This window comes from Chiroxiphia lanceolata, chromosome 22 (assembly GCF_009829145.1).
Source record: "Chiroxiphia lanceolata isolate bChiLan1 chromosome 22, bChiLan1.pri, whole genome shotgun sequence".
In the NCBI taxonomy this organism is placed as follows: domain Eukaryota; kingdom Metazoa; phylum Chordata; class Aves; order Passeriformes; family Pipridae; genus Chiroxiphia; species Chiroxiphia lanceolata.
Window position 1 is genome coordinate 3,862,839 of NC_045658.1, and position 25,532 is coordinate 3,888,370.

At 48.2% G+C, this 25,532-nt stretch overlaps 1 protein-coding gene across 9 annotated transcripts in view; it reads left to right on the forward strand.

The window, feature by feature from the left end:
• Nucleotides 1–23,544, forward strand: part of CASZ1 (castor zinc finger 1) — a 277,948-nt gene extending 254,404 nt beyond the window's left edge. For 8 of the 9 annotated variants that reach the window (XM_032708904.1, XM_032708910.1, XM_032708905.1 and 5 more), the window contains 10 exons: nt 566–629; nt 3,169–3,329; nt 6,240–6,362; nt 6,898–7,233; nt 7,939–8,137; nt 8,655–8,826; nt 11,396–11,544; nt 13,329–13,563; nt 14,936–15,226; nt 18,434–23,544. In XM_032708904.1, coding sequence (XP_032564795.1) covers nt 566–629; nt 3,169–3,329; nt 6,240–6,362; nt 6,898–7,233; nt 7,939–8,137; nt 8,655–8,826; nt 11,396–11,544; nt 13,329–13,563; nt 14,936–15,226; nt 18,434–19,701 — 2,998 coding nt within the window. In that variant the 3' untranslated portion in view covers nt 19,702–23,544. The remainder of the gene's footprint in view (nt 1–565; nt 630–3,168; nt 3,330–6,239; nt 6,363–6,897; nt 7,234–7,938; nt 8,138–8,654; nt 8,827–11,395; nt 11,545–13,328; nt 13,564–14,935; nt 15,227–18,433) is intronic. The other variant, XM_032708912.1, reaches the window with a different exon arrangement.
• Nucleotides 23,545–25,532: the final 1,988 nt, after the last annotated feature.

The window sequence follows — 25,532 nt, forward strand, 5'->3', positions numbered from 1 at the left end:
ACTGATCTTGGGGATAAGTGAGCTCCACTTTGACCTTTTCATATATTCCTGGCCATACCTTCTTTAAACAAGCCTCTGTCTGGTACCCCAGCACTTGGAGCTGCTGCTGATGGTATGAGATCCAAGGCTGCCTTTCAGCACTTGACCATTGCCTTGCCTTCCCCTCTGCTGCCCAGAGGCCCCATGTCCCTGGCAGTGTGAGTCTTCAGCAACATCCCCCTTGGTTTTCTGGGATATATTTGTGGGAAGTTCTAGCGGGATGAAGGAGCAGAACATGGGGGAGGTTGTGAGTCAACTAATGAAGTGTGGTGGGTTGGATGGGTTGGACACTGAGTTAGTGGTCTGGGCTGTTCAGGAGCTTAAAGAACTAAATCCTGCAGACCCGGGACTCCCTTTCTCTCCATCTTGGCTATCCCAGGGCCTGCCCAGGGGAGGGTGGGCATCATTCTCTCCCTGTGGATGCAGCAGGTGAGGACTGAGGCAGCTTGAAGGGAGGAGGATTAATCTGAGCGCTCCCGGTCCCTGTGCACATCTCAACTAAACCCTGTTGGTTTGTGTGTTCCAGTAATGAATCAAATGGCCACACAGTCTCGGCAAATTCATCTCTTTTATCCTCGCTTATGAATAAGGTAAGAGCCATCCATCACACGCCTTTCATTGCCCCCACCACGAGAAATTAAAGCCGCGATAGCGGGGAGGGGGGGCCGAGATGCGTTTGTTTTTTAATGTTTTGCCTCTAATAAGATGAGTTTGTACCATTTAAATTTTGAGACCATTTTTCATCGGGTATAATTTCAGAGCCACTGCTTACGAATTAATTTAATGAACTGGCTGAAGAAATATATTGCAGCCTCTGACACCTTTTTTTTTTTTCCATCCTTTCTAGACGGCTCCGAAAGGTTCCTTTGCTTTTTTTTTTTTTTTTCCTTTCATTTTTATTTCCAGAACCTGGCAACTTCTTTCTCGCTCTCTTTTTATAGTTATTAATTTTGTTTATTTACTTAAAAACATTTTTTTTCATTGGGGGAGGGGGAGAATAATTTGTTTTTATGGAAGAGAAGGAAAAAAATTAGAAGTTTTGAACCAAAATCATCAATTCCTGTCTTTCTGGTGTGAGTAATGGTGTCCAACAGAATCCCCTTTACCGTGTTCTAGAATATTTATTTCAGATAATGTACAGTTTCTTTTTCCTTACTTTTTCCTTAAATTATACATCATCACAAATATATATTTCCCTTTCACATGATAAATTCTACTGTACCAAGATTAATTTTGCTGCTGCATACAACTGCAGTAGAGATCAGGGCAGCCTTTGAGCCATGCTTTAATATTCTGCTGTGTGATGGTTTTACAGGCATAACTATTGCCCACCCCTTGGCTCTGGGCATTACAAGCATCAAGGCCATATAACCCTCAAGAGAGGGCAAAGTGACTTTGCCTCGTAATCTCCTGCCTCCTTTCTCTCTTGTTTCATCACTGGTTTTCACTGTGTTGTTTGATTTCTGTGTTTATCCTTCGTGTCACTTTTCTCCTCCGTGGGCTCTCTGTTACACTGGGTTTTTGATGTTCCCTTTTAAACTTAATTTCTTGTTTGTTCCCATGTATTGTCCTTTTAGTGGTTCCAAATATGCAGCTTTTTCTGCAGTGAGTAAATGTGCATAGTGAGTTTGCTCTCTGGGGTCCTGAGTCATTCTGAAGGCCCCAAATCAGGGAAATTCTCTTTCAGTGGGCACTTCACTTGAAAATCTCCAGGATAATATGGGATTTTAAGCATATGCTTGGAAATCAGCATTTGCTTGTGTGCAGCCTGACACACAACTCTTTATGTTGTGCCAAACAGGCGTAGCACAGGGGCCAACTATGAGTTCTTCAGGTTCTTTTTTTTAAAAGAAGGGGATTAACCAATGACATAAAGCAGCAAAGAGTAGAACCCACTGATTAAAGGAACTAATTCCAAGAATTCTAAGGAACTGAGTTGAGTTCGGTCTGCTCAGGAACACATCACACTTGTCTTTTCCTCGTGCTGCACAGTTTGTGTCCGTGGGGGAATCCTTCATTGTTTGTCTAGGAAAAAGAGCCCTTTACAGGAATGGAATGCCCAACACCCCAGTGGAAACAGACGACCTGGATTTCTGACTCCAGCCATAAAGAGTTGCAGTCTCCACACAGCAGCAGGGGCTTTACCTTCAGGGGGCATTAAGAGAGCCTCAAATAGCCAGGATTCCTGTAGCCTATTGCAGTTTATTTAGGGGGCTGTCAGATTTAATTAACTGATATTTATAAAGGGCTTTGAGATCCTCAAGTGGGTGGAGTTTCCAGTGCAAGTATTGGGCCCAATCCTGCATTTTATTCATGCTGTGAAATTCATTGTTGTTACTGGAGGTGATTGAGAGCACAACAGAGCAGGAAAGGGTCTGGGAAATTGTACATTTATTCTGAAAGAAAATTTTCCCTCTAAGCACTCTTGAGTGACTTCTTTTTTCTATCCTGCACACCACATCTGGACCTCTAAATCTTCTCTGTGCAGAGTCTATTTGAAGCCTCTCACAAAATGCAGATTGTGAGTCTGAGTCCTGCTTTGTGGGGGATGTGTCCATTTAGCACAGAAAGTGACATATTTCATTATTGAAGTTAATAAGAATTTTCCAGGGACTTAAGTAGAGGCAGAATTTTTTTTCCCAGGTTGAATGACATTTTCCTCCTTCCACCCTCACAACACACCTGATGCTCACTTTAAAGAAGACATCCTTGGGGCAGGGACAAGATTACTCAAAATAAACTTGAGCTTACCAGTTCTACCAGAGCTCTGTGTAGAGACCAGAATTTTGTAGGAGCTGCACAGAGCTGTTACTATTTTAGCCTGCACACCTTTTCCATAGTCAAATAGGAGACCTCTCTTCACCTCAGTTCCCCCCTGTATAAAATAGACACGATGCTTCATTGCTGAACAAGAGCCATGAATATTCAATGGGAACCCGAGTGCTCTGTGATAGTTGGGTGGAGGATGCAGAAGTGAGGTGTTATTAAGTTTTGCTGATGCAGTTGGGGCAGCCTGTGCAGACTTCTTGTCTTCTCACAATCTTTGAAGACACAGCTTGGTGTGGGACAGTCCTGAGGGTGTCCATGGCTGTTGCTGGGCCTGATGCAGTGTCTGTGTTCTTGTTCCAGATGTCCAAGACCAGTGCCAGCCTTGGCAACCTGCTGAACATTAAGACAGAAGGTGATGGCAGCCAGGCTGGGGCTGGGGAGCCAACCCAGTACTTGGGCAAGGCAGTGAAGGCCCTTGTCCAGGAGAAGCTCTCTGAGCCGTGGAAGATGTACCTGCGCCGGTAAGGAGAGCGTGGAACTGGGAATGCAGCAAAGGGGAAGGGGTTTCTTTGCAAAGTATCTGGCTCATTGGTTCACCCCTGAATTCAGAGTTCTGCTAAATGTAAAGGCCTGACTCTGCCATACCATGACTACCTGGAGCATGTTCAGTCCCTGCTACCTGCACCAGGTGCTGATGTCCCGTAAGGAATGTCTGCCCACACAGAGTTATTTTCCAAAGGCATCTTGAGAACCAAATATGAGCACAGATCTTCACAAAGCTCTGTTGGCCTGCACTTCATCTTAGGCTGCTCCTTATGTCCCTGGTCTGTGAGTCCTGGGGACCCACTGCAGTGTCCTCTTAGCGCTGACCTCGTGTGGGACCATGTTCAGTTACTGCACAGGGGTCATGGAGCCTTAAAGGGCTTCCTGGGGGAATTCCTCTGACCACAGGCCACTGAAACAGAGAAAGTTGGGGGTATTTGGGACATGGCAGTAAGTATAAGGGGTATGGGAACTGGGATGGTGTCTGCTGGTTTTGTTGTAGGAAAGGAGACTCAAAAAGAAAATGGAACAGGTCCAGACCTCACCCACACACACATACATGCCCAGACAGACACATGCTTTGAGCACACACACATACACCCAGGCAGACACATGGCTTTGTGCTCTGACACAGATTAATTGCCTACAAATGCCTGTGGACACTTTGTAAATCACAGGCTTTAATGGAAAAGACTAGGAAGTCTTCTAGTCCATCTGCCCCTGGCCACTGTGAGATCCTTCCCTGCAGTCCATTTGCATTTGGTCCAGCCTAGTTGTAATTATGCCAGGCAGTGTGGCTATTTTCTTGTCTCTGGGAGCATTATTCTACCACCTAAGAAGTTTCAGTGTCACAATTTTTTCCATGTTTGCTGCCTGAGTTTCCCTTTTTGTAGTTTTGTTGCAGTTCTGGTTGTATCCCCTTGAACCACAGCAGATAATTCCTCTGTGCAGTTGGAGTTCCCCCCCTTCAGATGGTCACAGACTTTTCAGCGTGCCATTTAACCAGGCTTATTTACTTCCTTTGGTCTGACTCTGTGCCCAGCTGGGCTGCCCTTGCTCTGGCACCACCCAGGCAGAACAAGCTTTGTGCCCCCCATGTGGGCAGCTCACTGTTTGCACCTATACAGAGCAATGTATATGTCTCATGTTTGCCATCCCCTGTGACACAGGGCAGGCTTTCATGTTACTCTGTGAGTCCCCTGTGTACAAACCCCCCCCAAGTGTATCAGCTGTGTGTTTTCAAACACAACTCTGGTGCTCTGAACTCTCTCCCTTCTCTTGCCAGGCCTCTCTCTGCTCTTTCTCTCCTCTTGCACTGGTGTTGCCAACTCCTCCCAGTTTAGTATCTTCTCTGAATTTCATTATCATGCTGTTTACTCCTAGATTACTAATGAAGATGTTAAATAAGCTCAGGCTACCCCAAGTCCTCCTCTCAGCACTCACACGATGCCTCCTCCCAGCTCAGTGTGGTGCTGGTTGTCATCAGCCTTTGTTTACAGTCCCTCAGCCAGTTTCAAGCCATGAGGTGGCATCACATCCAGGCCAATTGGAATTAATTCTGAGCATATGTGAGACTGTATCAAAATGCTTTACTAAAATCCAAATATATTGCATCCCTTCATCCACTAATTTTGTAATTCTATCAAAAAAAGCAATTAAATTTGTCTGACAAGATTTATTCTTTGTAATCCTGATGCTGTTTATTGCTCATGGTTCCTTTATCCTCTAGATGTTTAATGATTTTCTCCTCCCTCTTAATATTTGTTCCATTACTTTACTGGAAGGAGAAGTTAAGGCCAGAGGTGTGATAATTGCCAAAGATGACTTGACTTTTTTTTTTTCCTCCTGAAACAACCAGTGCCTTGACTATTGGGGGTTTTTTTCCAATTACATAGTACCTCCCTCTTCTCTGTGGCTTAAAAACCAGCAAATAGTCATGCAGTCAGTTTGGGAGTTAATTTCCATTGCACTTCAGGACCTACATCACCCAGACTGGCTGATTTGTGCATATTTATATTTTTCCAACCAGTCCCTTTATCTGCTTTGTCTTTAGTTTTCTCACCCAAAGCAAATGTTGTAGTGCAGCCATTTCTGACTTGTCACCTCCCATTTTCATTGGGCCTTCTTTTTTAGGTTGAGCACCTCTTGTCTCTGGTAAAGCAACCCCTTTAGTTTGCAGTAACTTGTTTTCATCTCTCTCACCCCACCACTGCTTTCCTTCCTCTTCTCCCTGCAGCCATAACTGACAGCGTGTGTTGTATATCCAGGCCTTTTCCAGGAGAAGTTTTTTCTTTTCCCTTTACCCTCCCCTTGGTGAGAGGTCCCTCCTGGGACCACACAGGCTGCCGTTTGTTTCTTGCTTTCCTGCTCATCAGAGCAACTGTAGTTTGTTGTATCTTAATTATGCAAGATTCCCTTGTTAAGTTTCAAATCCTTCCTGCCAGTGTTTCTTACTTGATTTCTCCATTCCCTGTGATTCTGGAGTTTCCTGAAACCACATGTATTTGTGCTGCTCTTTTAAAGGCAGAGGATCTCAGCAGTGGATGAGCAGTGACACCACACTGAGCTGGTTTTGCCCTCTGACTGTTTACTCCAGGATGACACAAGGCACCAGTGCTTGTGTGGCAGGGTGGCTGTTCTGTGTTCAGGGATGATGCTCTGCAGTGTTTCTGCAATCCAGGCTGCAGTGGGTACACAGGTGGTGCTTCCTCTCTCCCATCTGTGGGATACCCTGCTGCTGCAAGGCAGGAAGGGGATCTGGATTCCCTTGAGTGACTGTTGTTTGTGGGAACACTGATAGAGTTGAAAAACAAAGGAAATATGTCTGTTCCAACCCTGCTTCTCTCCTGGGGCCTTCCCTAAGATACCTGCTTGTCTGCTTTGGCCAGGTTTGGCACCAAGGATTTCTGTGATGCCCAGTGTGACTTCCTGCACAAGGTGCATTTCCACTGCGTGGTGGAGGAATGTGGGGCCCTGTTCAGCACCCTGGATGGAGCCATCAAACACGCCAAGTAAGTGGGAGAGCAGCAGTATTGAGAAAGCTCTGCACACACTGCAGGGAGGGAGAGACCAGCTCAAGACCACCCCAAGTTCCTTGTAAAGGCAGGGGAATGTCCAAGTAAAGAGTGAGTCAGACCTTGGGCAGCCTGAGACTGAAGGGGTCAAAGGGAAGGAGATGTTGCAGATTTTAAGACATGTGTTGGCACAGTTGGTCTCTCCTGTTGGATAGTTCCCTGTGGTTCACTACAACAAACTGCTGGCTTCTGTCCACAGCCCTGGGAAGCTGCCCCACAGGCACACTGAGCTCTGCCTGTGGCATTTCCCTGGTTTCACACACCTGATTTCTCTGATTTCTCCACCCCTCTTAAGGAATTCCCTTCTCCTCACAGACGGTCTAGGAGGGCCCTAAATCTTTACGCACAGTTTGCAGAGCCCCTTTTAGGATTTATCCTCAGCTAATTTGTTTGCACACTCCTGCCCCGTTCTTGTTGATGTTTAATCAAATTATATGCAATTTATGTCTGAATGAACGCTGTCCTTTTGCAGTTTTCACTTCCGAACTGAGGGTGGAACTGTGAAAAGTAACTCTGAGTCTCCCTTCTCAACCACTACTGAGAATAAAGCTTCACTGGCCCCTTCATCACCATCTGCTACTTCTGCCACCATGGCAAGTGCTCCTGCCCTCGACGTGCCCACTCCAAGTCCAGCTGCTGTGCCCTCTGCCCCCACACTGCTGGCTTGGAAGCAGCTGGCTTCCACTATACCCCAGATGCCTCAGATCCCAGCATCAGTGCCTAACCTGGCAGCTTCACCCTTGGCAACGACTTCCCTGGAGAACGCCAAGCCTCAGGTCAAACCCGGATTTCTCCAGTTCCAGGAGAAGTAAGTTGGAGCTGCCCTTTGCCACCTCTATTCACCACCAAGACCTTCTGTCTAGAAAGTACTCTGGCCTTTACCCCACAGAAAATTTAATTCTCTAAAGTCCAGGAAATACTTTCAGTTATCTTAGGAAAAAAAAAATCAAGATTTTTGAGTATATCTAAGAGCACTTTTAGGCACAAATTTAGAGGAGAAATAAACTTGCTGATATATCACTGATTTCTTTTTTATCCCTTATGAGGGCTGTACAGAAACACAGGTGTCTGCAGTACTTTTGACACTGAAGGGTTATTGGGCCAGAAATCTATGGAATGAATTGGGGGCGTAAGGTACCAAACCCATTGAGCTGATGAGGCAGACCAGTGATGATTTTGTCTGATCAGGGGAAGCCCTGGGATCCTGCAGTGGGATTGCCCAAGAGTTTTGTTTCAGTTGAGCTTTAAATTGGAAGAGTGGCCCTCAAAGACTACAGAACCCACCGTGCACTGCTGTGTTCTAATAATGTTAATCAGGAAAGTGCCCTGGCTGGGTGGAATTGTAGTAGCATTGCCAGCTTCAATTTCCCTAAAGAGAAAGGTGGCTATGGGAAATCTGTGGGCCATGTTTGGAACAGAGGCTTCAGCTGGGCTCCCCTTGAATTAAATTTTGGCAAAGGAACAAATGTGTGAAATGAGTGAAGGTGATGATTGGGTTTTGGATGTATTCCAGTGATCCCTGCCTGGCAACAGACTGCAAGTACGCCAACAAATTCCACTTCCACTGTCTCTTTGGGAACTGCAAGTATGTGTGCAAAACCTCTGGCAAAGCAGAATCCCACTGCCTGGACCACATCAACCCCAACAACAACCTGGTGAACGTGCGAGACCAGTTTGCTTATTACTCCCTGCAGTGTCTCTGTCCCAACCAGGTAAGAGCCATTCCAGAGCAGCTGGAATGCTGTGGGAGTGGGAGGAGGAGAATGATCAGGTACACTGACTCCCCAGCAGGAAGGGAGGCTGAGTGTGGCATTCCTGGTCTAACTACAGAACCATGGAAGGGTCTTAATTACCTCGTCCTGCAAAACGTTTGGTTTCTATCTAATGGGAAATTGCAATGCTTGTGTGCTTGTTTGACTGGAGTGAAGCAGGGGGTGAAGCAGACAGGGGGACCAGAGTGACCTGAGAGACACAGGATGAAATAGAATAAAAATCTGTGATGAATCCAGGGAAAGCCACACAGAGTAGTGTGTTACAGAGTACACAACTGCAAGGCAAAAGACTAGAGGGAACCAGGTGCTCTGCAGGTTGTGAAAGATAAAATGCTCAGGATCTGGAGCGTCAGTTCAGGCCCCTCTCACGCCTCAGAAGGGACACCATTAGTGGCAGGCAGGTGAGGGTGCATTTGTTTTAGTCCTGCCTAAAGCAGGTGCCTGCTTGCCCCCCCAGCACTGTGAATTCCGGATGCGAGGGCATTACCACTGTCTGCGTCCTGGCTGCTACTTCGTGACAAACATCACCACCAAGCTGCCCTGGCACGTGAAGAAACACGAGAAGGCAGAGAGGAGGGCAGCCAACGGCTTCAAGTATTTTACCAAGAGGGAAGAATGTGGCAGATTGGGTGAGTTTTGTTCTCTTTCTCATGTGGGCTGTGCCATGCCCAGGCCAAGAATGGCAGGAGTTAGGACCTGCAGGTTTTGCTTAAGAGGTATTTGGTCATTAAATCACTAAACAGGACAGGCAACAAAACACAAAGCAGTTCCTGATGTGCCTCATGTTTTCCCAAATAGACTCAAGGTAAATGGATAGAAACTGTGATGGAGAGGATTGTACATATGTATTTGTCTGGACATACAGCTTCCCCTTTGTTTTTCCTTTTTATTTAATTGTCAAAGCTTTTTTTTTTTTGGTGTTTGTTTGTTTTTATACTTCATAGTCTTTTGGACTTACTGCTTGTGTTGGAGGAAGCTTAAGGGTACTCTTAGGAGGATTTTATTTTTTTTTTTTTAGCCATCACCAGTGCAGCACTTTGGAAGTCAAAGGGAATACAGCCTCCCATCTGAGCAGGGCCTAGGGGAACACCCAGTATGGCACAGCCTCAGACTGGGGCTGGCCCACTTGCCAGGACTATCAGCAACACTGCAGCAGTTATTAAATCCAAGTGCCTCCAGTGTGAAGCTGGAAAAACAAACACACAACAACAGAAAGTAGAATGAGTTCCTGGGGAGGGACCTAGAGCTGAAATCCGAGGCTCTGAACGGGGGGAGTCCCTAAAGAGAGCTCCAGCAGAGCTCTGTCCTGAACTTCCTGGGATTCTCGTTGTGGTTTGGCTTAACAGTGTCACAGACCCAGGAGTTCCCTGTCACTCCTGGTTGGAACAAAGGCTGGAACAAAACAAGGTTCAGAATAACGTTTCTGGGTGCTGTTCCCCCCCATTGCAGGGAAACAGCCACAGTAACCAGAACCAAACTTCTCCGCTTTGAATACGTCAAAAAATTTGTACCCAAATGGCAGCTTGTTTGTGGTAACCAGGGCAATGAGTGTCAACACCCCATGGCCAGTACCTGCCTGGGTCTCACTGACACATGGCAGCAGATTCAGCAGTTGTGTTATTTGCTCACCTTTGGGTATTTCAGGTGGTAGCAGGGGCCAGACAAAGCAGGACAGTGATAGATGACACCCAGCCCACACGGTGCCCTGGCAACAGGCGAGCCTTCACCTGCCCTGTGCTGATAGTGTTTCATCCCACAGCACTGTTTGTTCCCAGTCCCAGAGCACAGGGATCAGAGGGATGGGGAGGGCAGGAGAGGTGGGGCTGTGGGCAGAGCGATACCTAAACAAACACACTCTTGGCATGGACATAAAACACTGTCTGAGAGCTCCACATGGGCTGGGTGATCCAGGAGCTGCTTGGCAGCGAGGCAGCTCCAGGCTGTGCCTGTGTCAACAGTGTTTGTTCTGGGGAGGGATGGGGTCCCTGCATCCAGCAGTTTGTACAGGTGCCCATTGGCTGGGCAGTAAACACATATTTAGCCAGCACCCTGCATTTGCCTGCACAGATAGAGGCAGTGTGATGGGATGGTGTGGGGCTGTGTGGTTATACCAACATGAATCCATCCCTGTGTCTCCCTCCATCTCTGCTTTTTATGTTGTGTGTGTAGAGATATATTCAGAAAATGTGTGTGTATGGGTGTAAGCAGAAATCACTGCCCTGCTTTAAGGGCTGTGAATGTTTCTGAACAAACACACATGATAGGGTGTGGGGGTTTTTTAATGTGTGTTTCTGTGTGTATAAATACATATGTGCATGATTGGAGAGAGAGATGAAAAAATACATGTTCAAGTAAAGATGAGTGGGTGTAAAAGTGAGCCTGGCTGTACCTCTGTGTATCTGAGGGTATGGCCAAGGGAGGGGGGAGAACAGCAGAACTTGATTATTGGTACAGCTGTGTTTGAACTATACCAAGCCATTATTTATCAGCTATAGGAAGTGGCTGTTTGGGATTGTTCATGCCACACACCCCTGGCATACATGGCTGTAGCCACGAGGAGCAGAACGTGTGAAGTGCTCTATGCCAGAACCCAGTGAATTGCTTGTTGTTCAGTAGCTGTCCCTATTATACAACAAATTTGGAGTGGCAATGAACACTTCCTGGCTCATTCCTATCTGGCCAGAGAGCACACGCTGTCCAGAGCTAGAGCTGGTAGGAGACTGCTTTTCTGAGAGCACAGTTAAAGGAAAAAAAGAGAAAAAGAACTTTTTATTTCTAATCTAATTATGAGCGTGTATTTTTGACTGTAACTTCTGCGATACAGCTAAATGTCTTGGTTTTGTTCTCTTTGTAAAAGAAAAGGCACTAGCTAGGACTGGAGAGCATTAGGCACGACTAGATGTAATGGTAATGTTCCTTTCTTTATAATGAAACAATGAGGGATGGGACTCGGCTCAGGCTCACTTCTTAAATCAGCATACACTGTAATCCTCTCTTGCAGTAGCTCAGCAGGCAATAGACTGTGGGTTTGTTTTTTTACCTTCAAGACTGTTCCTGAAGAAGCCACAGCCATTGATAATGTTCAATCCCCCAGAAACCCGCGTGGCAGCAGCTTTGTCCTGTCCGACCACCTTCCCCCCCGCCCTGCTCCCTCCCCAGACCTTCATGCACTACATACAACGGGTTTTGTGTCTGCAGGTTGCAAATACAACCAGGTGAACAGTCACTTCCACTGCATCCGAGAGGGCTGCCAGTTCTCCTTCCTGCTCAAGCACCAAATGACATCCCACGCCAGAAAGCACATGAGGAGGATGCTGGGGAAGAACTTCGATCGCGTTCCCACTCAGGTAACTCCTGTTATTGGAGCTGTAGATCCACAGCAGCGTTGGCCCCTTTGGCTGCAAAGCTGCTGCGGGGCCAGGACACTTGGACCCAGACTCTTAAGGATGTGTGTCTGCACTGGGGGATCCTACTGGGATATGGGAGGACACCCAGAGTGGCTTTACCTGGCTGGACTTACACGATATGAGGAAAGATGATGAAGCACAGACAGCAAGGCATTGCTTAGTGTAAACAGCTTCTCCTTGTGAATTATGGGGAAAAAAATTGAGAAGGATAGCACTAAAATAATCATATTTACAGCTTGCACTCTCTCCCAGCTCTCTCAGTATACACAATTGGCTTATTAAAATTAAAGTGCTTAGGATGTGGAAGAATTGAACGTGCTGGTTAAAGCAAACATTTCCTGTTGCACATAAAGAATCATTTGCTGCTTCCACCTAAGATGGGAGAAATATCAGGCTTGAAATTTCTCTTCCCTTATTGATGTGGAGTTAGCTGGGGCACTCCTGTCCTCTCTCAGGAAGTAGCAGTGATGCAGTTGCTGCTTTTCTAACATGTAACTGAGAGCAACTGGCAGAGTAGATTTGTCTGTTCCCTGAATAAATGGAAGAGCTTCAGAACTGAGCTGCTGCTCCAAGGGACAGCATTCCTGCCACCTCCTGCTCGTTCTTGCTCCTCAGTTGCTTTAGCTTCCATTGACTTTGGAGATGAAACAAGCTGGCTTTATTTAAATGCCTGTGGCTAATCTGACCATAAGAACATCATCTGGTATATGGAAAACAAAAGGGACCATCTGTAGAAGCAAGATGGAAACCCTCTTTTCATTCCACAACATGGGAATGAGAGGTCCCTGTTAGTTATTAACTACTGTCAGCAAGTGAACTGTTCAAGCCTAGTGCTGTTGGATTTAATGAGTTCAGAGATGCCAAGGAACTGGTGTTGCTGTTGAGGCAGCTTTGGGTCTTTATACAGAAAGCTTAGGTACAAGAGTCAAACTCAGGGTTTAACAAATAGATTTGTGTTCACTACTCTTGTAGCACATGCTGAGTTCAGACCTGAGAATTTTAGTGCATGCTGGGCAGGGGATGCTGGGTTTGACCTCCATCTCCTTTCACTGGCAGTCCTGTGTCAGTGAGAAGCAGCAGTGGTGGCCTGAGCAGTCCTGGGAGCACACAGCACTCATCCTGGTCTGGGCTCAGCCCATGGAGCAGTCCAGCAAACAACTAAACAAGGATCAAACCACAGCCTGGGGCTCATGGCAGAGCTGACCAGACTGCTGGGCTGCCACTGCCTCCAGTTTTTCCCATACCATGGTGCTCTGTAGGCAGTTGGTGCAGTGTTGGGATATACTCTGGGTACCAACCCATGACTGTCCAGACAAGACAGGCCACTGTGAGCACAGCACTCACGTGTGTCCCCCGTGTCTCAGCACTGACAGTCATGTTTCCAGGGTCTGACTGCAGCAGGACCTACACAGTGAGGCAGCAATGCCAAGATTAACACCTCCTGTTTGTGAACGCCTCAGAATCCACACACCAGGAGGTGGTGCCAAGATTAACACTCCCAGCCTCTGAGTGCATCACAATTCACATACCAGGGTGCCCGTGCCAAGTTTAATGCTCTGAGCTCCCCGTGCAGGAAGATTCACTCTCCCAGTGCCATGGGTTCCACTCACAAGCATGTTCCAGCCATCCCTCATGAACTGGAGAGATAAACGTGCAGACAGATGGTTTTGGTCTTGGCATCTCGCTTTTGGTGTGAAAGTCCCCGTCCTGTTTTCTTGCTGCAGGTTATTGGCCACACTCCAAGAAATGAGAATCTCCCCCAGGTTGGCAGCATGGCACCCAGCCCAGCCTCATCAGGAACCCCAGCTTCCTTCCAGGGACCCCCCAGCATGATGGACACGGAAACAGATGAGTACATGGATTACACTGGCTGTAGCCCTGGGGGGATCTCCTCGGAATCCTCCAACATGGACCGCAGCTGCTCCAGCACTCCAGTGGGCAATGAAAGTACATCAGCAGGTAAGGGAGAAGGGCAGGGGTGTGAAATGGGTCATCAGTTGCCTGCTCTCTTGGGAGATAAACTCATGAAGAGAGGCCAAAGGATAGCTGCACCTTAAAATATGAACTGTACCAACTTCACAGTAGTGCCTCACACTAACCCAGCTCCCTCCAGCACTTGAGAGAAAGGTCCATCAAAATGTGCACCTCAAGCATCCAGGAACTAACAGCATATCTTTTTTGTGCCCATGAAGAGAGGTTTTTATCCTGGGTCTTGGAGTTGAGTCTATTTTAATAGTTGATTTAAAAAAAAAAAAAGCTGTGGGCCTGTTCTGTACTTGGCATTTCCCTTGGTACCTTTTTGTATTTCCTCGAGCAGCATCTGAAGTCAGGTACTTTCCTGTACTGGTGAGATACAGAAGGACTGTACCACAGCAAATATTATCTACACAGGGGATAAAACCTACCACATCTTCAGGAAGCTACATATAAAAGCAGCTCAGAGAGCTCCCTTCCTCACACAGAAACTCTTGTTCCACTTTGTGCAGTGTTGCACAGAGGAGACCCCCATCACCCCTTCTTTTGGGAATTAAGTTCCTGCCCTTGTGTCCCATTTGCCAGGGTAACGTGCAGCCATCTCACACTGCCCTGTGTTACAGGGTCAGCTTGTCAGGACTCAGGTACCAGTTTGGAGTTCTGTTATCTATCATCTCATGGTTTCAGGGATCTCTTAGCTGTCCTTCCCAGGTTAAATGTGATACTCTGCATAGGCTGCCTCCTGCTGCTTTAATTTTCCTACTTTTCTTTCCCACACCAGATGAAGGCCATCCCACGGCCCAGCCGCCTCATGGTACTGCCAGGTCCCCACAGTGGTTGCCCCATGACATTGTAGCTCCTCCAGAGGGTTCTGTGGGCAGTGGTTCCTGGCACTCTCTCCTGTGTCAGTGGTGGCCCAAGTCATATTTCCTAGGAAATGCTCTCCAGGCAGGAGCAGCTCCACCCCCCAGACGTCAGAGAGAGCACCCTTACAGCTGGTAGTTGGAACAGGCAGGCACCACATAGGTGAACAAGGACCAGTCAATCAGGAATTCCTACCTGAAAGCCTGTGGCTCTTCCCCCATACCATAAAGACACCCTACTTCCTGCAGAGACAACCCTTCTCTTCCTGGTGCTGTCAGTTCCTCACCTTCTGTTCCTTCTCCATTACAGTTCTGTTTCATACATTTGTGAATGTATTTTCCATTTTCATCATATTGCTTCTGCTCTTGGGTTCTCATTTCAGTTCTTTTGTTTTTTGTTTTGTTTTGGTTTTTGTTTTGTTGTGTTTTTTCTTTTTTTTTTCTTTTTTTTGTTCCTTTTTTTTCTGCTTTTTTTTTCTCTCCACATTCTCCAGGCTGCCTGGTTCCTTCTACTGCTACTGCTGCTGCCGACGATGCCCACACTGCACCACAACCTCCACCACCATCTCTGCCTCCATCTTTCTCACAAGCCCTGCTTAGGTCTCCCCTCCCCACCCTGCCCTATCTCTTCTCTCCATCTTGTCTCTCGTACTCCCTGCTCAGTGCCACTCTGGGAGCCAGCAGAGGCATTGTCATGCCTGCCGCCAGCACCGCTGGGTTCTCGCCCATCATTGCCACTCCAACTCCAGTAAAAAGTGACGTTCCCTTAGTGCAGGATGCAGCAGGTAACACTTCTTTGCTTTCTCTCCGTGTCCTGTGCCCACCTCCTTCCCCACTCACCCTGCCCACGTTTTTTTCTCTGCACCTTTGGGTCAGTAGAGCAGCCGAGGTCGCTCTGTGCCTTATCTAACGTTACCCAGGGGCCTGCCTGTGCCTGCTCCCTCTCCCTGCTCACACAGTAACCACAGCTAAAGGAACCAAAACCACAGCAAATCATTCACAGACACTCAGGTACCTGAGAGCAATTCCCACCAATTCCTAACTATGAGAAAAACCTAACAAAATCCACAGCTAAAATGCACTTTCAGCCTCTTGATAACATCAAGGAGACCACAGAGCAAACTTTGGCTCATGTGGCATTAATGGGACTTGGGATTCTTGGTTAGATCTTCCAGGCCACCCAGCCCAGTGCCTGCCATAGTCTGCTGCACGTGTATCTTGGCAGGTCCATGTCTGAGGAGGTACCAGGTCCTGTGTTTCTGTTGATCTTGTGAGCTTCATGTGTAGCCACAGTTCAGGGCCTTCCCCGTGAAGTCCATGCAGTGTCACACCATGACATCATCAGGCAGCTCGGGCTGTTTCTCACACTCACTGTTATTTATATCTGCTCTAACCAGCTGCAGAAAACACAGAGAGATTTTTTAGTTTTTAAGCTGCCATGTTTCCCATGTGTGACTAAGATCAGAGATGTCTCAGGCTGGGGATTCTCATTCCAGCTGGGATTGGTTTTTAGGGTGTGTCTCAGTTTTGGCTTCTTCTCCCAACTCCCAACTCTTTTCTAGTTAATTAAGGGCATATGCTTAAAGTTCACACTTAAGAGGCTTCTGGCAGCCTACAAATGTCCCAGTCATTCTTCCTGCCAGTTTTAGTAATGTGTAAATCCGAGGTCAGTGGTTGGGACTGTGGCTGGAGGACCAACTCCCCTTGGAAGTTCACGGGTTTTTCTCATAGGACTTGGCAGGAGAAGGATTCTTGCCCTGTCCAGAGGAGTGTGTGCCAATTAACAAAATTCACAAGAAACTATATTTTTGCTTCTTTTTTAACTATTTGCATGCGACCTGAAACATCTTAACCTTGTGCTGTGCTTCCTCTAATCAAAGCCTTTTAAGTTTCTTGTTTTCACCTTTGTATATAGTTTGGTAGTTGGAGAGACAAGCTCATGGCAAACATTTACCATTGAGATTTGCTGGGGATCACATCCATTGAGGCTTGTAATGTTCCATGGGGTGCAGGGACTGAAGGTTAGCTAGTGGCAGAGGAGGAGAGTGCCCCAAGGTGTCATCTCTCTCCATCATGCCCTTACTCCGAAACTTTGCCTGTATGAGGAAACAGAATTGCTTTTTAACTAAAGTTTTAAGCACATCTGTTTAACTGTTGTAAAAGCTGGGTAGATACACTGAGTTTTAAACAGGTACAATTTAAATTCTGCCTATTTCTCATCCAGAGTCTTTCCCCAAAGATGACATATCCCGTATTCCCATCTGAAGACAGACAGTATGAGCATTCACACTAATTAACGCTAAAGGACTTGATGGTTTGGCTATAATTTTCTAAAAATAAGGAGTTTCTCTGGACAGCAGCAACTTGTCCAGGCACAAATGCACTCACACGAGTTGGCTGGGAGTGGAGAACTGGATTTTACAGTACCAGATGTTCGGGGGGGAGCAGGGAGTAAATTGGTCCCAGATTCTGCAGTGAAGCGCCTGCCAATCCCCAGCCTGCAGTGACACAGAGTTATCCCGAGCGTGCAGTTTGCACCAGCTCCCTGTCACTCCGAGGGCTCGCCCTGGGAGCCCCAGGCTCATGTCCTGACCTGCAGCCTGAGCACAAGTGCCATGAACAAATGGGTGTGGAGAAACCTTCTGTTCTTTGCTGATCCTGCAGCCTCTCTAGCCTGGCCATGTGGGAGAGGAAGTTCCTGCTCCACTCCAGTGACTCGTGTCCTACAGTGCCAGGGTAACTCCAGGAGTTCCCTCAGTGGCCACCTCCTTCTCTTGAAGGGTTGTCACTGAAGGACCAGCAGGGCAGCAGTAGTATGGAATACTATTCCTGGAATACCTGTGCATCAGCCAGAAAGGGAATAACTACACCAGTCAAACAGATGACTGCTCCTTCAGTCTCCCAGACAAGGATTCAAGCTGCTCTGGGTTCTCGGGCCCCAGGCACTGAGTGTCACAAATGGTGTCTCTTTTCAAGAGGATGGCAGTTTCAGCAGGAAGAGAGGCAAAAAAAAAAAAGAAGTATGTTTTAGTTGCAAGCTATAATTTCCAATTACACTCACGGTTCTGCACCTGGTGAGAAATTCTTGCCTCCAACCTTGTCTGCGCTGCATGTTGATACTGGAGATTGTGGTTTGATTCTGGAACTAGCAAGCAGAGAAGGAAAAAAAGTTAATAGATATAATGAGGTCAAGTCCTTGATGTCAGTGTGATCCTGGGGGACGGGAGCACTGGCCAGATGCACTGGCCCTGTGAATGAAAGGGAAGATAGATGAGGGCTCTTTATTTACTGGGGGCATCATGTGATTTTTGAGACCCAGGGGAAAGCTGCAGAACTGGTATTTTCTCTCAGAGTCCACTGGCTAGTGATGATGAGAATTAGCCCCATTGAACATCTGTCCATCTGTCTTTCTAAGTGCACTCACTGTAATATGTAGGCTCATTACAGTGAGGGATGGTGCAGTCTCCTGGCCAAAGTCCATCCTGTTTCTATAAATTCCCCCCGTGCAGTTTTAATCAGGCATGGGATCTTCTTCACTTCCTGCCTGTCCTTGGCAATGGTAGTGGATTTCAAGAGCCTGGATAGGTGGAACAGTGCACACATCCTGGCTTTTAGCACCCTGAAACTCCTTCACCACTCCAGTGGTGAAGAACTGCAGTAACACACCTTACTCCTTGGACTGGAACAAGCCAGCTCCTCCCTATTCAAGTCTCATTTGAGGAAAACGGGACTAGAGATTAATTAAGCAGCAGGAGAAACTGTGAGAGTATCGAATAGAGAAGCAACAGTTAGCATTTGGACAAGATCAGCTTCACCAGCTGAGGCAAGGCAGGATATGCTGAAAATTGAGGAAGTGATGTCCAGCAGGCGTCAGCCAGTGCTGGATCCCGGAGCTCAGGCTCACTCAGAGCTCGAGGGATGAGCTTGCCAGGATGGCTGGGAGATGCAGAGACCTGGCTGTCAGCAACACCACTCTCACTTTCTCTCCCCAGGGAACACCATCACTATGCCAACTGCCTCGGGGGCCAAAAAGCGCTTCTGGATCATCGAGGACATGTCCCCGTTCGGGAAGCGCCGCAAGACCGCGTCCTCCCGCAAGATGCTGGATGAGGGGATGATGCTGGAGGGATTCCGGCGCTACGACCTCTACGAGGACTGCAAGGACTCCAGCTGCCAGTTCTCCCTCAAGGTGACCCACTACCACTGCACGCGGGAGAACTGCGGCTACAAGTTCTGCGGCCGCACCCACATGTACAAGCACGCGCAGCACCACGACCGCGTCGACAACCTGGTGTTGGATGATTTCAAACGCTTCAAGTCTTCGCTGAGCTGTAACTTCCCAGACTGTCAGTTCTCTGGCAATAGCACACACTTCCACTGTCTGCGCTGCGGCTTCCGCTGCACTGACAGCACCAAGGTGACGGCTCACCGCAAGCACCACGGCAAGCAGGACGTCATCAGCGCCGCGGGCTTCTGCCAGTTCAGCTCCAGCGTGGACTGCGAGGTGCCCGACTGCAAGTACAAACTCAAGTGCTCCCACTTCCACTGCACCTACCCTGGCTGCAAACACACGGTGGTGGGCATGTCACAGATGGACTCGCACAAGCGCAAGCACGAGAAGCAGGAGCGGGGGGAGCTGCCTGCCATCTCCCCCGGCCCCGAGGGCCTCGCCCACTCCACCCTCGAGTATGACATCCAGAACTCTTCCATCAACCTGGACAGCTCCCTCAACCTCAGCACTGACAACAACAGCTCCCTCTTCTTCCTGCAGAACGCGGCCGGCGTGGGCCTCAACGACTCCCTGGACCTCAGCAAGAAACAGGCAGAGGCCACCGAGGGCCCGTCCCCGAGCAGAGCCGGGACCGCGGCCCAGGAGAGGGGCCCGGGGGCATCGGGCTCTGGTGATGTGGAGGACGAGGATGACTCTTCCCAAGAGGATGAAGAGGATGATGAGGAGGAGATGAATGAAGAAGAGGAGGATGACGAAGAGGAGGATGATGATGATGACGACGAGGAGGACGATGAAGAGGAAGACCTGAACACGGATTCTGAAGAATCGCTGCCTGACCCTGAAGGCCTGGCCACTAAAGAAGATGGAGAACCAGAGGAGGCTGCTTCTTCCACAGACCATGGCGATGCTTCCAGGCCACAGGGCGAGCCAGCCCTCACTCCAGCCCCAGCTCCTGCTCCTGCTCCTGCTCCAGCTCCAGCTCCAGCTACTGCCCCAGCCTCCACCACTGCTCCAGCAGCTTCTCCTTAATCCAAGAAACAACGACGGCAGTGGTTTGGTTTTGCTCTTACACAGAATTACTAAGAGGACCCTATGTGAGGCGAGAACAAAGATTGGGATGGCAAATGAAAAAACAAACTCCGTGCCACACACACGAGAGAGAGGAAGGAAGGAAACCCCTGCTCCTCCCCAGGCCCCATAAGAGATCGGTTTGCAGCAGGACTGGTGCTGCCTCATCCATTCTACAGATCCCGGAACAGGGGGCAGGATGCAGCAAAAAATACCCTTTATATGGACATGAACCTTGAGGGTACCCGCTGCTCTTCCCTGCTCCCTGCATGGTGCGTGGGGCCTGTGCCCATCTGGGGACCCTTTGTTATGGGTGGGGCTCTATCCCCCCAATTTTCTTTCTGGGTTTTATTTTTCCATGTTTTCAGTTGTACGATAATAATAATAATCTCCACTTCTTGGAGGGGGGTGGGTGGGAACAACAGGTAATGAATTTTAGAGATATATATTTGTGTGTGTGTCTCTCTATATATAATGTACACACACACACACATATATAAAATTCAAGGAATTGGTGTCACAGAGACAAGTAGCTCAGCTTTTGCCAGTGGGAAGGAGGGGTGAGGGGTGTGCTCTCTCTCCACCCCTCCCCCTTCTTTCTCCAGCATTAAATGAATGGCATCAGACAACCAGGGTGGGAGTGGGTATTTATTGTCACATAAATGAGGACGCATTAATGAACGAGCAGGGGTGGGAACGGGACACTCCTCTGTTCTTCCAGATCCTTTTTACTGTTAATGATAATAATTTTGAAAGCTATTTATATTGTAAAACTTTCTCAGTCTACACTTTCTCTGTAGGACACCTCTCCTCATCCCTGCCGCTCTGCCTGTAGGGATTTAGCTGAAGTAACCTGGGAAGAACACAGCAGGCAGTCACAGGGTCTGTCACACTGGAGGACTGGGGTTAATCCGCCATCCAGTTCCATCTCATCCCAACCCCCAGGTGCTTCCTCTCTGCTGAGGGCGAGGCGTTTTTGTGGTGCTTCAGTATCCCCATCTCAGGAGGTTGTGAGCTTCCCTGTCCCACAGGGAGCACCGTGCTCAGAGGAGCGTCCAGGCTCTGCCCCGAGCGCTGGCACCAGGACAGGAATGTCCCGTGCCCAGCCCTGTCCCCAGCCTGGCACCAGGACAGGACAGACACGGAGCTCTGGTGACTCTGGGAGAGGCCGAGGCAGCGCTGCCGAGGCAGGAGGAGGCAGGACAGGCCCGGGGTCCGCGGTGGGTGTCCTGCTCGGCCCTGGGCGGGAGGGGACACGCCTGTCCCGCTGCAGCCCCCGGGCAGCGCTGGGGAGGTGCCGAGCGGGAGCGGCCGCAGGGCCGGGGCCACGCGGAGAACTCGGACAGGGAGGGCCGGGGGCTCGGGCACTGCGGGAGCAAATGCACCTACACTGTGGGACCTGCCACCTCCAGCAGCTCGGGCTTGTCCCTGCTCCAAGCTCTTCCCTGCTCTCCCTTCCTAGCCTGGTCTGGGAACACACACTACAGGACACTGTCCCGGACTCCGGCAGGTGAGCCAGTGGCTGTTTGACCCCAAATCCTTGCCTGAGCCTGAGGGCTTGTCTACACACACCAGGGCTCCAGAAGGACTAGTATGAATTAATTCTGATAATAGTTATTTCGGTGCCAGTTTTAAGTATACCAGCCTAGTCTGAGCTTTGTCCCTTTTTAAAAAAAAAAACACCCTAATTATTTTTTTCTCATGCCATACAGGCGCCCTCTCCCCTCCTCAGCTCTACGAGCCCTTCAGCTCCAAGGGATCCCCGGGATTTGTTTTCACTCTGAACAGATAAAGGCCTCAAGAAGTTTAGGTTGCGTTGGTTTTTTGTTTTGTTTTGGTTTTTTTTAATTATTTCCCTAAGGAACTGGTGCAGATCAGGTCTGATTTATAAACAAGCAGCTCAGCTGTGTAAATGTGGGGACAGAATGTTCAGATAATGTTTCAAAAGGAAAGGCAAAAAAAAAAAAAAAGTTGTACAGTATTTTTCCTGTAAAGGTTATTACTATATATAGAACAAAAGAGAAACCACCAATGCCAGGGGGATGAGGGGGGGTCACCTGCCTTCTGGATAGCCCTTAGATATGGTTAATTGTGTGCAATTTTTTTTTTCTCCTTTTTTTTTTTTTTTTATTTTTTTCTCTCTCCTTCAATGTAGTGTTTGTTTGTAGGGGGTGGCAGGGGAGGGGGGGGCCTTAACGCTGCGGTTTGAGGCTGACTTGACACTCCCAGCACTGACCGGAGCTGCACGGTTCCGAATTCTAACTTGAATTTTGTAGAGATGAAACAAATGAAAAAAAAAAAAAAAGAAAAAAACGAAAACAAATGAAATATTGTTATTACTAGTTTGTAGTTTATTTAATTCTTTGGAGTTCTTTTCCTCTATCAGCTATTTGTGTGGCTTTTATTTTTATAGGGGTTTTTTTTTTTGTTTGTTTGTTTTTGTTTTGTTTGGTATATCCCCTGCCCTCAGCTGTGTGTTTCCTAGCACAACCTGATTCCTGAATAGAATGAAGCTCATGTTCCTGGGGCAGAGTGATGGAATGATGCCCTGGAATTTCTCAAAATGGGATGGGGCAGAAAAATATTTAACTTTACCAGCATTTGCTGCAGGTTCTGTACTTGTACATTTTCCCCATGTCCAATACTTAGATAGGATGGTGATGGGCTCCAGGAGGAATCCTTGGATGTAACACAAAGTCACATCTTGCAAAGCAGATGTGATGATTTTGTACCACTGAAACACAGGATGTCTGTCAGTGACTGTGGGAGCAGCACCGAGCCCTGCCCGGTGCCAGGGCCAGCGCGGGGCTCCCTTGGGCCACTCGTGTCCTTGGGGACAGACGGGCCCTGTCCCTGCTGCCGGGAGCTGGGAACCTGCACCAGGACACAGCGTTGTACCTCTCCCCTTTCATATCTCACCAGACTCCAGGAGTCACTGCACAGCAGTGGGGAAAGCAGGAAAGCAGAAGTGTGTGGAGAGAGGGGGTGACGTGTCCAGCAGCTCTGCCTGGCGTTGGCCAGGACACATCCCGGGGGCAGGAGCGGGCCGGGATCCGCCGGGATGGGCCCGGTGTCACACGTCCTTCTGTGGGGCCCAGCGTGCCACAAGGGCCTGTGTTTATCTATGCACACCATTTTCTCCCCCAAGGCGCCCTTACTTCTCCCTGATATCTCAGCCCTTCTCCCAAAGTTCTGTCCCCTCTTCTCCGGGAGCTGGCACAGGGAACAAGAGTTCTTTCCCCCCAGGCTGCTGCTCCAGGTGGCCCCTGGGCAGGGTCAGGTGCCCTGGCAGGACAGTGGCCACCGGCCGGGCCGGCCCCAGAGCATCCTCCTCCTGCTCCTGTAACTCTTACACCGTCTCTGTTCGCAACAACAACAACAACAAGTCAACAAGGTTAAACCCGACTTTTTATTCTGCCATGTCCAGGCTTTAATTCAGCAAAACCCTTAAGCAGATGACTCTGAGCGGGCCCAGGTTTAAGCCTGAGCTTAAGTGCTTTTCTGAACCAGGGCCTCAGCAGCCCAAGGACCCCGTCAGAGCAGGCGTTTGTCACTCCAAGCTCTCGTATCAGTGGGACTGTCAATGCTGTTGAAATAATGTGCTTAAAGAATGACCAGAGAAAGAGAGGGAGATTCAACTGACTCTGTGAGGAGGGGAAAGAGGAGAGAGGAAACGGAACTGTTCTGTCCAAAACAAGATAAAAAAACCAAACAAAATAAACCTTGAGATGGACCCTCCTGATTCTGCTACCATTCACTGCTGAAGAGCAAAAAAAAAAAAAAAAAAAAGAAACAAAAACTATTGACTAGATTGTTCATTCTAGCCACAAACTCAACTGGATTAAAGTCTGCGTGGAAGGAATTTTGTAAAGAAAAAAAAAAAGTTAAAAAAAATTTTCCAATGTAGCAAAAAAAAAAAAAACAAAAACAACTTTAAAAAAACAAAAATGAAAAAAAAAAAAAGACAATGAGGGAGGATTCTAGCCTTTTGTAATATCCATATTGCACACTAGGACTATAAGCCATTGCTAGCTCATTTTGAATTTTAAATGTGTAATTTTTTTTGTTTTGTTGTTGGTTTTTTTTTTTTTCTTTCCGTGGGGGAGGGGGGGGAAATAAATGCTTGAACCACCAATGCTCTTTTTAATGTTTTATAAATATGTATGTGTATATATATAAATATAAAAATAATATGTATGCACATATATATGTGTGTGTGTATATATCTATATGTATATACATATATATAGATATATAGATATATATATAGGTTTTGAGACAAAAATGCAGAAAGTGAAAAAAAAACACCCTAAACAGGATGGTGTGCTCTGATTTACTTGAATCTGGTCTCTTCAGCACCTGCGTTATTAAGAACTGAATATTTTTCCACTTGAATTTAGTGCTATTAGAAATTTAATATATGTGTTTTATTTATTTGATTTTTTTTTTTTTGCATGACTGATGCAAGGTTTGACATTTTCACTCAATAAAAACTGGAAAAAAAAACCCCAAAGTTTTAAGTGATCAAGTTGTCTTCTTGCTTGAGGTTTATGTTTTTAAGAGCTTGGAGCAGGGGGTGTTTGGAAGCCCTGCACCCACGGAACAGGGAGCAGTGATGCTCAGATGGGAAGTGCAGTAGGAAGGGAATTCTCTTTACATGGACTCTGGCCTTAAGGTTTTCCACAGTGCTGTGGTTTTATTGGAAGTACCATCAGGGCCCCTGGTAAAGCCCTGCTCACAGCTCCACAGCTTACTAATTGGGATGTGGAATTAGAGAGGTGACCATTCACATTTTGACTTTTCCCCTCCTACCTTGGCCTACAGGCTCAGGGTACTGGATTGGGATCCATGGTGGAACTGCCCTTGCTGAGACCCACCTGAAGCCTTACAGTGACACTCAAAGCCCCAAATCAACATCTTTGACTCACCCACACAAAAAAGACACAAGCCTGAATGAAAAGTCCAGTCTGGATGGAAGGGGAGGGGGCAGTAGATCTCCTCAGTCACACACTTTTGCAGAACTCAGCAAGAACACAGAGCTGTGCCCCAGCCATCAAACATCCCAGAGCCAGCCTTCCTCCCTGGCTACAGAAACCTGTGCACACCAAAGTCCTGGCTGCCATCAGGGGCAAGGATGTCCCGGCAGGAGGGTGTCCTGACAGCCCCAGTGTGGGCACAGTGCCCTGGTACAGCTGCTCCAGCTGCCAGGGGGGCTGGTGGCAAGAATTACAGATGAGCTAAAAACCTGCTCAATCCAGCCTGTCCCCTGTGCTCCTACCCAGGACTCATCCCAGGCCTGGGCACTTCCACACCCAAGGTGGGTCTGGAACAGGCTTTCATCACCAGCATCCCTGCTCTGGGACAGGCAGTAGATGCCACTTTATGAGGAAGTGAGCAAGTTACTTTGAGGGAAAAAAAGCCCCAGTGCATGTTTCCAGCACATCCTGTGCTCTGCAGTGATTGCCCTCACGGTGCCTGCCAGGGGCCAACACGTCCCCCAGCACCTGCCCCCCATGGCAGGTCACTGCAGGCACCCATCCCCAGTCCTGGTGGGAATCCTTACGTGTGCCAGGACTGAACTCTGCACAAGAGCTGCCTCCACCCTGCCCAAAATGGTTCTGCCAGTGGTGAGGCCCCCGAACTGCCCACAGACAGCACACATCCAGCTGCCTTCCTGGATGGGCTCCAGTGCCCTGGAAATGCAGCTGGTCCTGCACCAACAGCAGGATTTGGGTGTCTGCGCATCCATCCCCTGTTGGCAGTGCTGGGTGAGCTCCTGGGCAGTGCACGAT